Genomic DNA, 16,975 nt, shown 5'->3' with positions numbered 1-16,975 from the left:
AAACAGTCCTTTCGCAAGTACCGTCTGCACTATGATCGTTTGCAATGTATTCTTGACATAACGTTGCAAAGACAAAAGCATATTCCAGAAAGTATGTACCTGACTCTTGAAGAAACTCGAAATTTCATAATGTTCGATAATATTGACACTATAATTCCATTGACCTGCACAAGGCGTACGCTTTAGACTTTGTTACAGAGATAGATACCACATCAATTTGTACAGCTTTTTTTATGAGTTTAAGAGGGGTTACCGAAATCATAAAAGCTATTTATCCAATGAATCTAAAACACTCTTTATATGTGTCATGGTTTCGAGTACATTAAATATTTATCTCATAGGTCAGAATTAACCAAATGAACATATTTTTGTAGCTGATCCGGCGTTGAGGAATTATATGATGAAAGCGTGTAAAAGAATGTTATAAAACGGGTTGATGTTCCGAAATCACTTGATGTCCAGTTGGTCATCTATATCAAAGATTAATTGATATTGCTGTACTTATTAGGAATACTTTGTCGTACAAACACACACGTGAGAATGAACAGGCCATATAGACACGCCGACCATGCAATAGGCATGGGTATAAATAGCCTGTAAATAAATTAAGCAACTATTCAACGATATTTCTTTGACATGTACTTAACTCAAAAAAACAAAAACAAAAAAAATCAAAAAACACCTTACAAATCATAAAGCCAAATGGATTAACCAATAAGAACACTTTTAGTGTTCTTTATCCCATACCCTGGAGGTGTAATGCATGGCTGATCCTCGAGAAGGAACTTATAGGCACCAAGATATGTTATTATTTCTTTTAATAGAAGTGCGTTTCGTATAAATGTAAGTGAGCAGTACAGTGATATGTCATTTACCATAAACTGTATGTGATTACGTCTAAAACGTATACAAAATAAGAATATTACGATTAAAGTTCACAACCTGTTTAGTGGTGCTCATAAGGTCGTACTCACTGAAATCCGTTTCATTCGAATTGTAATCACGCACCAGAGAGAAACAGAGCATTGCAATCCGTTTATCAACCCCTTTCTGTACTGGTAAGACGTGTCCAGTTCACTAAATCTTACTATTAAGAACAGTTACCAAAGCGGCATTTGCTTAACTGTCAATAGCGCTGATGGACGTCGATTCTGATTGAATGACAAATCTGATACATCGGCCCGTTAACGTACAGTATATTACAGAGACACACGGAGGGTTTATACAGAGTAGCAATTACGAACGTAAAAGAGAGGCACGTATGTAGCAATAGATAGTGGATTGATTGTCCACTAAGGCGAGACCATCAAGTATACATGAACAATGTTTATTAATACATTCGTAAAACACATCTTATGATTTGTCTGTGTTATGATCGGCTCTGACACAGTCACAAGGCAGGTCACGACAATCCCGTATTTAGTTAAAATGCATGATCCATGTTAATACTACTTTTTCGAAAATAGGATGTTCCTGAAAAAATCTGACTGTAATCAGATACATCTCCAAGCCGCGGTTTAATTTGGAAATATATAAATATGTATAATAAAAAAGGATTAAATGTCCATGTGAAGGAAGTAAATATAGAAAAAATAAGATTAACGACCGACTAAAAAACTACCTGCTTTCACCTTTCACAGGGCTCTTCAGGTTTATTCAAAAGAACAACTCCGTGACGTCACAATTACATGTCATCACACTACAATAGTAACGTGACGTCACGAAGTACACAAAAATGGTGGACAATATATATTCAAAAGAACAACTTCGTGACGTCACAATTACATGTCATCACACCAATTGTCCACCAATCTTGTATACTTCGTAACGTCATGTTACTATTGTGGTGTGGTGACATGTAAGTGTGACGTCACGAAGCTGTTCTTTTGAATAAACCCGAAGGGCCCTGTGAAGGGTGAAAGCAGCTAGTATTTTAGTCGGTCGTTAATCTTACTTTTTCTATAAAGATATATATATAATGACGCCTTTAACCTTATTCTACACAACGAATCGTGAAAATATGGACAGCAGCCTGTGCCCTCAGTCATTATATATTTATCAAGGGTATTAAGATCCATGAATTGACATCAGTCAAAAGTTATATTTTCATAATGGCATAATATCATGCTATTAAAACATTGCTTTACAGATTGTTTTCGAAAGAAATCGTGAAAACAAAAAAGAAAAACAATTATATCATTTGGTTTCAAATAAAATTTAATCTTTATGCATAAGTATTTCGGCAAAGAAATATCGATCAATAAGAGCAAAGGTTTATACATACGAGAGCATAGGCTCTTTATTAGTTTTCTACAGAGCCGTGAAACAGTCAATCTTTCGATATAAAATGTTGTATTCCTTTCACTTATGCTTTTAGTCTTTACTTCACGTTTAGTTATCATTGGTGTTCCTGGCTTTATACATGCATGATATATCATAAAATACAATGTAAGATGAAACGACCGACTACAAATCTGGCTGCTTACACCCTCACATGGCTTCTGGCTAGCTCTGTTGTCGGTCGTTAGATCTGTTAGACTTATTTCTTTTTACTTGCTTTCTCACATGGACATTTGATCTTTTTAGTTATATAAATATATTTGTTTTACAAAATCGATTTGATCAGACACAAGCTTGACTTTATTTTATATTTTACTTGTGTATGTTCATGCTTAATGGTATACTTTTAAAATGTCTTACCTCAATGTAAGATCTTTAAAAAATAAAACTGATATTATTGAATGTGAACTTAATGAAAGTGATATACTTTGTGTAACGGAAACCCATCTTGCTCCCGAAATTCCAGATTCTGAAATAGCATTTGAGTGTTCCTCAAATGTCTTTCATAGAGTAGATAGAACTGATCCTGGGGATGAGTTTTAATCTACCATAAAATAATATTTACACTAAAAGAAGACCCGATCTGTTACATTATGAAATTGAGATGATATAGGTGGAATCTATAGACATGATCACTGGTTAGATATTGGGAAACATTAGACTCTGTCCTTGAAAAAGTCACTAATACTAACTTGGGTATAATAGTTACTGGTGATCTAAATATTGATATTTTGAATCTACATTCTCATGTTAGTAGACTTATGGCAAAATTTAATCTTTGTAGTTTTATTAATAAACCCACCCGTATCACTCCAGCTTCTTCAGCATCAATACTTTTTTTTCCGAATAATGACAACTTAGTGAAAAATGCATCTGTATCTTCTCCTATTTTCATTGACCATTCTCTGATCCAGTTTAACATCTCTTATAGTGTCTTCAAACAACATACAAATCAAAAGAAGATCGTTATTCATCAAGATGCAGAAAAATTGTCAAATTTATTGACATATAACTGAAACAGATTGGGAAAGTCTGAATAATAGATATGACTGTAATAAATTTGACAACATTTTATGTGATAAAATAAACCAACTAATTCCTGATTGTATAATATAAAGCGTAAATATAACAGTAAGACAAAATGATAAGAAGTGGATGACAAATGATATAATAATTAAAATGAGACAAAGAATTAAAGCCCATACAAAAACTAAATGTAGTAATTCTGAGATTCATTGGAGAAACTATAGAAAAATTAAAAATAATACAATAAGTAAAATATGTGAAATTAAGAAAAAAAAACATGGCAAATCTCAGAGTAACAAAACTATCTCACAAATTGATAAAAAAAATAATATCAATAATAAAGCTAACTCTATTCCTCCACTTAAACATGATAACTCATTTGTTCAGCAGCATCCATCTCACAAAGCAGAATGTTTAAATAAGTATTTTAAGTCAATATCCACAGTAGATACTGCACCAATTACTGAAACAATAAATAATCCTACCCATTCAATAAATAATATTATCATTACTCAACAAGATGTTAAAGATCGACTGTCCCTCTTAGATACTATTTGACCTGCTTGACCTGATGGTATGTTACCAACAATAATTAAACAACTACAACCATCTATCACTCTTCCTCTAACTTTACTCTTCAATAAAACACTTGAAACAAGTAATATTCCTCTAAGCTGGAAGATGGCTAACATAAATGCGTTTTGTAAAGGAAAAGGTTTAGCTAATGATGTAAGCAATTGTGGGCCTATCTCTGTTACATCTTGGTTTAGCAAAATGCTAGAAAAAATCATTTTTAAATATCTTTATAATTATTTTACTATGCATCACATTATTACAAAACATCAATCAGGTTTCACTCCAAATGATTCACCTGTTAATCATTTACTCTCCATATACCACACAATTGTTAATAACCTTGATCAAAATAAGGAAATTATATTTATCTTCTGTGATAAAAGCAAGGCTTTTACATAACTTCGAAACATGTGGTATTACAGGTAATGTTCTAAACTGGTTCAATTTTTTTTTTAACTTCAATGAAAAAAATAGTGATAACAGAAGGTTTTGCCCTGTACCACAGAGAAGGCGTGCCTCAAGGCTCGGTCCTCGGACCATTAATGTTTATAATTTATATCAATGATATTGTAGATTGTATTTCTAGTAACATTTTATTATTTGCAGATGACACATCACTTTATGGTTTCACTGAAAACAATCGTATTGATTTGGCACATAATCTCTCAAATGATATGTTCAATATTACGTTATGCGCTAAGTTAATACTTAGATATTCAATATTAATTAAAAATAATATTAAACCTACTGCTCAAAGAAAATGAATCTTAAATGATAATATAGATGAAGAAACATGGAAAAAAACATATGAATGTCCTTTTAAAACCACCACCACCAAATTACAGTGGCTACAGTACAGAATAAACCACAGACTCCTCACTACAAACACATTTTTATTCAAAACTGTCAAATCAAACATTAACCTTTGCACTTTCTGTAAAATTCACCCTGAAACAATAGTTCATGCGCTATGGGATTGCGAAAAAGTTGATAGGCTAATTGACGAGCTAAAAACAAATATTTTAACTAAAAACCTTACATTAAGATTTGATAAACAAGAATTCATATAAACATACAAAGTTTTATATAGAAAACATCATAATACTACCTATAAAACAATACATATAAAAATCTGAATGCCTAGAAATAGACCTTAATCTGACTAGTCTCAAAAAACATGAAATTTGAATTAAACAGAATAAATTAATAAATAAAGATGAGTTAAACCATCAAATAGATAACTGGATGCAGTTATAATATGACTTAATATGACATATTTGTCATAGCTAGCGCGCATAATGTTGTTTGCTTGCAAAGCTGTGTCATTCAAATAGATCATAAATACCATACAAAACAGTTCAATGCTTAAATGTACTTTCCCCTGGGCACCACAGATTGGATATAACCGTACTAGCTACACGAAGTAACTCCTGCTTTTAAACCAAAATGTACAAACAATCATAATGTGTCCTAAACTTGATGTGACCCCACCAGTAAACAAACTATCTATTTGCTGGAATTGGCTTTTTAACTTCGTTAGTGGATGGCTAATTTGTGACAGATGTTCTTTGTATGGCCTGTATCTTTTGGGGAGATAAAGCAAAATCTATTAAATATGTTTTGAATATTTCAATAATATATATGGAAAAAGTGTAACTATACCTAAGGTAAATATATCTTTTTGAAAACTTATTTATTATTAGTCCTATAATTATAAAGGTAACTATCTTTACACATCACTATTATATAATCTGCTTTGGAGGAGTTACTTCCCCTTTGTGTTTCTATAATGTAAATGTCTGTAATATATGTAAACAATGTGTTCGCCACCGGATGTAGCTGTAAGGAGAGGACTTATATAGGCAATGCCTGATGTCCAATCCTGTTGACTTCTTTTGTCAATAAAATCTTTTGAAATTGTAACATACTTTTACAAAGAGACCAATAGAAATGATAAGTTTTAGAAAAAATGGTATTTGATGCTTGTTACAAAATCCAGCTTTCTTTCTGCCCCTAGTTGTTCCTTTGCGAAAAAAACTTTTAAACTCTGAAATGGCGTGTGTTTTTTGGAGGAAACGGGTTTCATATCCGCAGAAGGTGACTTTATTATCAGTGCATATAGGAGGTTTTTAAAAATCTTGTATTTGATGTATGAAAGTTATACGAGATGGACTTTCCACATCGAGAGCTTTCCACCCTTCTCCTATATATAACCATTTGGGATGGCGTTGTTACCGAAAGTCGATCTCAACCCCTAAAACATGTTAAATTACTTAGATTAGGTCCAGATTTGCTCTCAGGTCCCTCTGGGCACTGTCACGTCAGAGGACACATAACTTTTCAAGGCTCTGTCACTTCAGTAGATATCGTCACTTTACAGGGCATTGTCACTTCAAAGGAAAGTGTCGCTCTACAGGACACTGTCACTTGAGAGAACATTGTCGCTCTACAGGACACTGTCACTTCAGAGGACATTGTCGCTCTACAGGACACTGTCACTTCAGAGGACATTGCCGCTTTACATGGCACTGTCACTTCAGTAGATATCGTCACTTTACAGTGCGCTGTTACTTCAGAGGACACCGTAATACTGCACTGGACAATGGACACCGTAATAGAACATAAAACTGACGTCTGATAATTTTACTGATTTGAAGGCTTATAGTAAAGCAAAAAAGTACTTGGGCACTGCCTTGGTATTTTAGTTATATGTATTACAATGTATGCCTGTGCACACAGTATACCGTATAAGGAAGCTATACTTAAGAAAGTGATCACTCTCCGTTATATTCATGTACCCTCAAAGCAAACTGTGTTCAAGCGTGCTTATTGAACATGACTAGCCTATATTTTTATCATTATTTACTTTGATATCACTAATGTTATGGTCTAGTACATAGTCCTATCCATCACGTGGTTGGGATATCAAAGCAGTGGACCATGATCCCTTGATAGGTGTGTTAGTAATGGTAATCAGACGTGAACAACATCAAATACGTTTTAAAATGTGCACTTGATGATCGCCGATACCAACTGATCGCCATGAACTTTGGGTGAAGCCAATGCATTATTGAACGACACGCACGGAGTACCCGTTTGTAAAAAAAATACGTTTGTTTTCTGACAAATGTGGTTGTTTTGATGTGTTTGTATGTATGGCCGTATACTACTTGATGTTAATTGTACATTTATGTAAATCCACTTTCATTGTGTCGATATATGTAACAAACGTACACAAGTAACGTTACTTATCACATCAGTGTCTGCATTCTATAAAATTGTGTTGAACATTAAAACACCTTTTTCCTCAATTAATTGAGAATTATCTATGGCTTATTCAATATCAAATATGGTAGTATTAATAGGATCAACAGCGCCCTTGACTAGTTGCCTTAACTTGTGAACATGGCCAGTAATTTTGCCTATCGATTTTGACCATAGTGACCTTGACAATTGGCCTTGGCTTGTGACCTTATCAATTAAATCTACTTAGACTGTTTTTTAAACATTATTGTTGACTAACCAGTGATCATTTTCAAAGCCGATTGTCTTGTGACTTTAACTGATCACTTGAGCTAGTGATCTTGACTAGTGTTCGTGACTTTAGAATCTTTAAAATGACCCTGTATAGCAACCCTGACCAAAGGCAATAGTGACCGAAGTGACCTTAACCAAATAATGTTGCTGATTTGTTGCTTTTACTAAAGAACTAGTCCGGAGCGCTTTGATCTTGACTAATGACCATGTTTTGTTACATTGACTATAGTTACTGACTAGTAATATTGGCTACAATAATCTTGACTATTGACCTAGACTAGTAATGTTGACAAGTGATATTTCCCATTACCGTTACTAGTTATTTGGACTAATATTACCGATTTAACATCACGGCTAAGGATCCTGGCTTTTTATCATGGCTAATACCTCTGATTATTGTGACTTACCTGACTTAGGACCATGGCTCATAACCATGGCTTAAGATCATAGCAAATGACCCGGACTTTTGGTCAAGGCTAATAACCCTGATTTTTTTCTCATGGTTAATGACCCTGACATTTGATTATTGGCTGATGACTCGGACTTTGATCATGACTAATATCTCTGACTTAAAACCCGACTTTTAACTGGTTTTACATGGGCGATATTAGCTGATTTGATGTGCAGGTCATATTTGCTGAATGAAACTGCGTTTTAATCTGTTTTAGCAATTGTATTAAAATTTAATAGTAATTTTTTTAGAACAAATCAAGCATAAAAATATATGCTTTCGTGAATTTCGATGGTTATGTAGATAAATAAACGGTATTGCAATAGTCCTCGGGGTATGATTCGTCGTGCATATAAAAACCACGCATGCAAACGTTTGACATCTAAAAGCATGTCAACAGTTATATCCATACACGCGGTTAACAATAAAACGTCTTTGAAACCATTGTTTTGAAGTTTAAAGCACGTCCACGATCAATGACGAAAATAAATACTGACTTTGTTCTGTTACACCAGTAGTAAACATCGGAGCAGAGTGAAACTCTAAAAATAGATGCCTAATGGAAACAGAAAATAAAACTAGGTTAATAAACTTTTTATTAACCATGGCGTGGCACGAGAAACGCGCATTTATAAATTTACCCAATGTGTCTTCAACAGACAGGGAATACTACAACTAACTCATATAATTCAGACAAGTGTATATGATGAGTGTTAAGTATGTTTAATTGTAACAGGGATCCTACACAGCTATATTAAACCCGCTATGATACCACAGGGACGTTTTCTTGATGTATCTCGTCGAGATATTTTGCGGTCGTTTACAGGTAATTACATATGATTCAGTACGTTTCGGATATTTCTCATTCAGTAAATTACAGCTTAACATATCGATTTGGAATACAAAATTAAGTTCCCTGGGTGATTTACAATATATATGCCTTCGAGGACAAACAAACAGTCGACCTGTTCGCACACCTAGACATGCAGCCTTTCCCATGCTTTCTAGGAGACTTGGGATGTCGTTTTTTATAGCCCTTTGTTAGTGTAGTTATATGTATCAAATTACAAGAAGAAGCCGTAAATCACAGCGTCCATGTTATTTCTAATTATCTAAAAAATGTAGCAATTAAAACGACGAGAAAATTAAGCAAACGAAGGAAAAAACGTAAATCTGTGGTGTAAATAAAGACGAAGCAACAGGGAGGGCAACACGTCTCTTTTAAATCTTTGTTTTTGCGGTTGTTTTGTTAGATATATATTTATGTATATGAAGTTAAAAGAGTAGATAATCATCTCTTTGTCTTTCTTAAATATCCCTTTCTACAGTTGTGGGATCGCACAACGTTACACGATGTGCGGTGTGCGCACGATGTGTGCACGGTGTGTGAACGGTGTGTGCACGATGGGCGAACGATAAAAAGATGGACGGTCATTACTTGCGCACATATATGCGCACGATGGACGGACGTTGTGCGATAACAATCGTGGTTGGTGTAAATTGAAGAATGCCTTACCAATTTATACGGTTTCGTGTTTAAACATATAAACTTGTTTTTTACGTATGTTTCTATATTCTACTGTAGCAACATCTATAAACTTATCTTTCTGCTATACATTCTTATATTTGGAAATTGTGTTTTCCATGTTTTTAAACAAACTTAATCGACACATGTAAAATTACAACACAATCCCGTACACAGGTAAACATAACCACTTTATACATGTACGGATCCCCGGATATACCTGGACCGTAGTTTTCTCCCCGCCTTACGTAACTCGTCGGGTAAGGCCGGGTGTGTGAAAATCCAGGTGAATGGGAGCTATAGGCAAACGAATGCAAATAACAAATACTATTCATTACGTTACCGTCAAACGGTATGTATCGCATATCAGCTCTAGATCTGTGTGTCAGGCACTGGTCAGGTAAAACTCCGGACACTCATCAAATTGTTATTTACCTGTTCTGTTACCTTGGAGCCAAACCCATTCTTGATAGTCTAACGGTCGCTGTAATACTGTGTAACACGCATTGTGAAATTGTATAATCTTGATTATTGTGATGAGAAATTACAGATATATACACAGTGTACATATAATCGCATACAAGCCTTCCGTATTTTTGTCATTCCGTAATTTTGATCTACAAATGATACCAAATCGCACAGTTGTGCGGAGAGAAGCGCACAACGGGGTGAACGATTGATAAATCGCACAGTTGTGCGCACCATGTGTGGACGATGTGCGGATGGTGTGTAGCCAAGGATTTTATTCTATAACTGTATGCAAGTGATATCCTTATCATTGTAACAAATTTTATATAACGATAACTGCCACAGTTTGAGGAAATCACGTTTTGTATTGACCAACTGTAATGCCATTTTTACAAAATTGATAACATTGTATAGACTAATTCCTACCAGACGTAGCAGAAAACTACAGAACTGTAATGGGTTACCCAATCGAAATGGTCACAGTTTTGTTGTCAAGAGTTGTGTCACTAGTACGGCATCAAGGATTTCGTTATTAATTGCTCCAATTGTTTTATTCAGAAACCTTTGCGTCATTGTCGATACTTAAAAACCGAACTAGATAAAACTTAATGGTTTTCTCTTTCAATCATATATAATCATATTATAAAACTTTTGTATCAAACAGTGTGCAATTGCTTGAATTTATAATGAAACGTTTGTTCCAATAAGGGTGAGTTAGACTGTATCTTTTAATGTACTATGTCTACTTTGATATCTAGCTTAGAGGCAGTATGTTTAAAATATTTTCCACTTTATGCTACACTGTCATCTATCTTTTAACAACATGTTTGTCTTAATGCGTCATACGTTAACACATTTTTGTTATCATCATCACTTAGATATTTGGACCCTTGAGTCTGTTGAAATAAGGTAAATATGTATAAACATCGGTATTTATACTCGTGATTGCAATCGCGAAAATGTCGGTATTCTGCCATACTTTTAAAAATGTTCATGACATTCAACAGGAAACCATTATATATCTTGTATTAATTTAACATATTCAATTCAATTAACAGTAGAGCCTAGCTCTATTATTGTATCGGTTTTTTGTAAAGCAAACGTTTGGCGTTATAAAGGGGTTTGGTGACATATTGTGAGTCTTTTAAAAGAACTGCTGAATAGAAAGGATTTTTTTAAATACTTTTGGCGGAACGTAAGGCGAATAAATATATTTGTGTAAATGACAACAAAGTTTCACTTTATATAAAAAGTAGAATGATAACTACATGATTTTGTCTTTAAAAGACTATTTGAATATAAAGAAAAACACATCAAAATAATATTCCTGTACCTAACATATGCGTTTATAGTTAATCATATTCCCTGTGTCAACAAAAGGGTCATGTTATTGCTACCGCGTGTAGGTAAGTGTTTACTGTAAATGAGTAAAAACAAGGTTTGTCTTTGATTTACATTGTTAGTACACCAGCATCCCATCTACATCGGCCTTTATAAAATCAAAACATTTACACATGGTCATTTTACTACACGTAAAACTCACAACAAGGTAAATGGATCTGATAATACTTTGTTCTGATCGTGAAGTTGGTGTATCGATAAGCGGACTCAACACACTACAACAGTTTACCGACATTTCAAATATGCATTAATGATGACTTCGCCCTGACCACGGTGACAGTGTGTCCCGATAATAATACCAACGGATCCCCCTAGAATACTACTGAACGGTTATCAATTATAACCACCTGTAATCGCAATAAACAGGTGTCCTAACCGAATCCGTATCGAATAGAATGTAATGAATGTGTATGAAAGACTATTGTAACTAGGACGTTGCCGACTATCAATATATATTCTCACTACTATATTACTATGAGTAGCGTATCTGAGAAAACCAAATAAACTTGTTTACTCAGCTTCTCTTAGCCTATGAGATCTGATTTGGGCATGTTTGTTGACTCTGTCGGGTTTATATTACATTTTTTGTATTCGTCGGAAATGCATCGTATATTAAATTAAAAATGTGTTGGAAATATTTATCATTTTCCATTAAATCAATGATGTAGATGAGAATTTCCAGACTTGAGCAGTTGTTGAGATAATACAATCACGTTTTGCAGTACTTCGATATATTGATCGGGTGCACTGCATTGCTACCGGCATGTAACAGTAGGAGGACGATTGGTTACATGGCGAATCCAATACAATCACTGCCTGTTCAGGCCATTTTGTCAAAAATTCCGTGAAACTAAAATAATCCATAATCATTTCTTTGTAGATAGTATGATTTCCATGCGTATAAAGTGTGTTTATATAGATACGCTAAAACAATGACTGTTATAGTTGTGGACATCCAATGTTTATTGATAGCCACAATTACATTTTATTATGATTGGTCTCTTGCAGATTTTGGGACGCTACCAGTTCTTTATTATTCGAGGAAATATTTTCATAACTCCGTAGGTTCCTAATACGTTCTTTGTACGCTCGGACACTTCACATGCCATCTGTAGTATCTGAGACATGTTTAAAGCGCATTCAGGAAGTTCACATCACGGCAGTAAGTTCGGGGACCGCACATGTCCCTAGGGTTCAGGGACTTGACATGCTTCCTGTAGCTTCCATAACTGCACATGTCCCTTGTAACAAATCTGCTGATGGTTTGCGGACCATACAGATTGGGGGTTGTCTTACTACACGATACATTTGACAGGGTGACTGGGGTTTCAAATATAACTTAGGTTGTCCAAGGAGTTATGAAGTGAAGGTGTTGACGCTACATTGATCTTTACACGAGATTGATTATACCTTCTGTGTCCTCCTTCATACGTATATCTCCTGTTCAATCCTTTGAAGTTCAGTTTGAGGATACGTTTGTAGCTTCGTGCAAAGCTGCGTTAGCTAAACAGGAGGTTTAAACCGAACTACTTGTATATGTGTTTAGAGACCATTTGCGAGCGAAGCAGGCTAAACTACATATCTAATATCTGATTGGTTTAGGAATTGTTATTATTCATTGTACTCTGGAGGAAAAAAATATCGAAACGTGGAGTTGAAATAGCTCTATGCAAACTATGACGTGATAACATAATGTTATGTTATTAAAGGTAATTATTAAGAAGTTTTCATTCATACATCTTACATTATTTCGTTATCAAACATTCTGTTACTGTCGGGGAAAATGTAAGTGAAAATACACGATGGAAGTAAAAAAGTCATCCCTGAGTTTCAATGGTAATACAGTGAGGAATACGACCCAAGGGTGGTGTACTTTTGTACCTATAAATGTCTAAACCAAGGCAGAGCCTTGGCTTAGAAATCAATAATATTACCCCTCGGAAAAGGAACTGTTGCCACACCCTTAAAATAGTACATGTTTTACCTCTCTAACCTCTGGGACCAGGCAAGTCTCCGATCGATTAAGTAGGTTTCTTTGAAGTTTTAGATTCTAAAATAACATGAATTTCCTGAGTTTCTTTCACTTTCATCTCATTTTGTACTCAATACCACTAAATCAAAACCACAACAGGCACATATTATATATATTTTGAGTGTATTTTCTTTTTTTGTGATGTATCATGAGGTCTTTTGTTTTGGTTGTGCTTTGTTTGTATACCTCTTTACGGCCTGAGGCTGTCTACCTATAATGATATTGCATTCAGATGGTGTCTCAGGGTGACGCTGTGGAAAATTTGTTCTGTTTTACTCCAGGCACCGCTCGTGTATAAAACAAGTTAAACGTAATCCTTTGTGGATAGCGATTTTCTAACGATCCGTTCTCTGGCAGATACAGGAGTTATGTAAATACCCTATAGGATTCGAATTGTCACATATTCCTAGCAGGTTCCTTATGTATCTTACAACATGTTCGATATGAAAGGGGAAGTCCCGTAAGGGCCTACATTATTTGGCTTACGTATGATAAATGTGTCCTCTTTTTAACAGACGTTGAAATTTTCATTTGAGATCCTCATTCTTTTAACAATGTACTTTCGTGGTCTCCATTAACACCTTTGCTAGCCCATGACAAATTTATCAGGACTGCATCGACGGAAACGTCACATTATGTTTTGTTGTCATAATAAAACGTGTGGAATAGTCTTAACTTAGTCCCTCGTCAGCCCATGGTCTTTCATCAATAAGTTACGGAGACACCAAATCTGAAAGATATCGTTTCCAAAACATATTTATCGTTTTGATATCCCTAGTAAAAGAGGTTACTAAACTTGTTTAATGTAATGTGTGTTTAACGAGCCCCTAGTCACATGACCTTACCTTTGAATCGCGATCGCATATTCCGATAGGAATTATTTAATGATTGTCTAAGATGAAAAATATTATTCATTTAAACAATAAAACCGTGAAATGCTATTACTATGATAAAATATCTCTTGTATGAATATGTTTCATTTTACATTTTAAGAAAAAGTAAGTTGTATTGATTGTATGGCCTCCGTTCTGATAGGTTACCTAAGTGGTTCTAAATGGGTTGTGCAGCGTTTAAGTATTTTATCACACAAAACTGACAGTAACAATCCTGTCCTACCACGCATCAGCGTGTCGTCCACAAGGGGGCATTACATTTGGATTTATTGAGGAACGGTTCCAGCAGGAATCGAAAATACATTTCCGAACGGAATCAGATTCATATCAACAAACTCATGCTGATGTTTATGGTTTGTTATTGTACCTAGTAACTTTTTAACGCTTGTTATAATCTAAGTAAGTTATGATCAAACAGAAATCCTTCCTTCTAAATATGCATAATCTAGACGGATGTACTTTCAGACCGAGTGCATTTTTGTCATATTGGAGATTTTGCTTTGCCACTGTAAAACGGATATGATGGATAGTTTACGAGGGCTTAGAACTGATACATGCCAAGTTTTATAAAAGTTTGAGATACAAAACAGAATCCTATCCATTAGGAAGTTGGCTATTTGCACAGAAACTGAAGTGTCATTGTCCTGCCAGACACCAAACCTCTTTCAGTGAAATCATACAGAATAAATATTTAACCGTGCAGTTTGTATGATTGTGACTTCAAACAGTCAAATGCAATCGGGACGCTTTTTACTGAATTAAAACGTTTGAAACACCTACTTAATGACACCAGATGTAACCGTCATCACTTGGGAAATATATATTGTTTTATCAGATTTACATGCACATTGTATTACACGATATTATTTTGAAACTTTGTAGCTCATTAGACAAATAGGTGTTTATTTCACCACAAATAAACTAAGTACCACATGTTTGGTCTCTCTAGGCATTAACAATTGTCACCAGAACAAAATTATTAAACCAATTAGCTTTTTTCGACTAACACATCATCCATCAACGCAAAGACAATCCTCATTTTGTACGAGGACGTCGCTTACAGCATCAATTAAACATATCAACATGTCAAAGAAACAATACCTTGATTAAAAAAAACGTATAGTGCACTAAATAAAGCTTATATATGTTATTGTTAAAGGACAATTTAACAGACACAAAAAGAAAGATTGCCTTACCTTTATTTTTGACCGCAGTTGTAACATGTCTCTCATTTGATCCCGATTTCCTGGCGTCGTCCTTTTCCACAGCACGAATCCTACGATACTATAAGCTACGGACAGGACCAGTAACGGTAGCAGGTATATTATTACAAATAATGCCACTGAATAGAACCTTTGAACCTGAACCGATGGCCAAATCTCGGAACATTTGATCCTGGTGGTATTTCTTATTCGTTGTGTGTGAGCAAATGGCACGACGGCCGATGCTATACTTATAGATAGTATCCAGGTGGCCACTATGACCTGTTTTGAACGGGCCTGTGACGCCTTGGAGTAGAGAGGAAAGGCAACAACAATGAACCTGTCTACTCCGACCGCCACGTTGATGAACACACTAGCGGACACAGACAGCGTTTGTATGAACAACACAATTGGACACATTGGTTCCGAGAATAACCAGCTTTTATAGATGGTATCTCCGAATGTGAAAGGCATACAGAAGACCGCCATGATCAGGTCCGCCACGGCAAGATTGATGAGAAACGGACGTAAGTCTGTCCGCGATCTCCGTCCGCGTGCAAAAACGATGACGACCAAGACGTTACCGACGATAGACAGAAGAGTGGTCAGTGAATACAGGAGAGATAGAAATACTACCCACTCTGTAGACACCATCTCGGAATCCTTGGCATCAGTTCCATTAGCACTGTCATTGAAAAGTGTTGTGTTTTCATTAGTGGCGGCTACCAAAATATCTTCATCCATTGTTCATGCAAAAGAATTTACTTTAGAATAAAAAGAAAAAATGAAATAAACAAATAAATAATATGCGCGATCTATTTCCTATTTCTCATGTTACTTTCAACTTACCGTGATTCGAGTTTAGAAGTGAAAAATAAATAGTTTCCCAAAACAGGTATGACTGTACTGAACTCATTCACGTGGTACATTGCTGGTGTTATGTAACAAGTTCCAATATCACACGCAACGGAAAGCAATTCGCTACTTCAAATCAGGCTATTGACAGTTGGACGACAGCGAACATTATCTTTACCATGTGTAGTCAACACCTATCGTAAAACGTCTATCCCGAGCAATGAACACCGAGGCGGTGCCGACAACCGCTAATAGAGACCGATTTGACGTCCTTCTACTCAACGGAAGGTTTAAAAAGTTGAATGATACATGCTGTACATAGAGTCATTAATTGTTAACGGTCCTAAATGGAGATAGATAGCAATGTTGTATTGCTTTGATAGTTATAAACATTACTTATCGATCCCTTGCCTACAAAGCAGCACAATTGATAGAAATGGGGCTAATATTGCCTCCCGCTTGCGACACTCCAATAACCAATGCGCACAGCTATTAAGATTTCGCGTATTTTACACATTTAAGTTTCCTGAAAGTTATTACTTCATCGATAATAGGGTCCAGTTACGACATCCACTGATAAATGTCTTCTATGTTATATTCTATTTCCAACGTTGGCCTTGTAGCCTTTTTACAAAATTCCAGCTTCTTACAGAGTGGGCAATTTCCGAA

General features: G+C 35.2%; 1 protein-coding gene across 1 annotated transcript in view; it reads right to left on the bottom strand.

The window, feature by feature from the left end:
- LOC110452794 (prolactin-releasing peptide receptor-like) overlaps positions 1-16,195 on the bottom strand; it is a 40,019-nt gene extending 23,824 nt beyond the window's left edge. Inside the window, exon 1 of the mRNA XM_021501470.1 lies at positions 15,446-16,195. Coding sequence (XP_021357145.1) covers positions 15,446-16,195 — 750 coding nt within the window. The remainder of the gene's footprint in view (positions 1-15,445) is intronic.
- Positions 16,196-16,975: the final 780 nt, after the last annotated feature.

This window comes from Mizuhopecten yessoensis, unplaced genomic scaffold, assembly GCF_002113885.1.
Source record: "Mizuhopecten yessoensis strain PY_sf001 unplaced genomic scaffold, ASM211388v2 scaffold6891, whole genome shotgun sequence".
Lineage (NCBI taxonomy): Eukaryota > Metazoa > Mollusca > Bivalvia > Pectinida > Pectinidae > Mizuhopecten > Mizuhopecten yessoensis.
The sequence above is the reverse complement of the archived record's forward strand: the minus strand, read 5'-3'. Positions and strand labels throughout refer to the sequence as shown.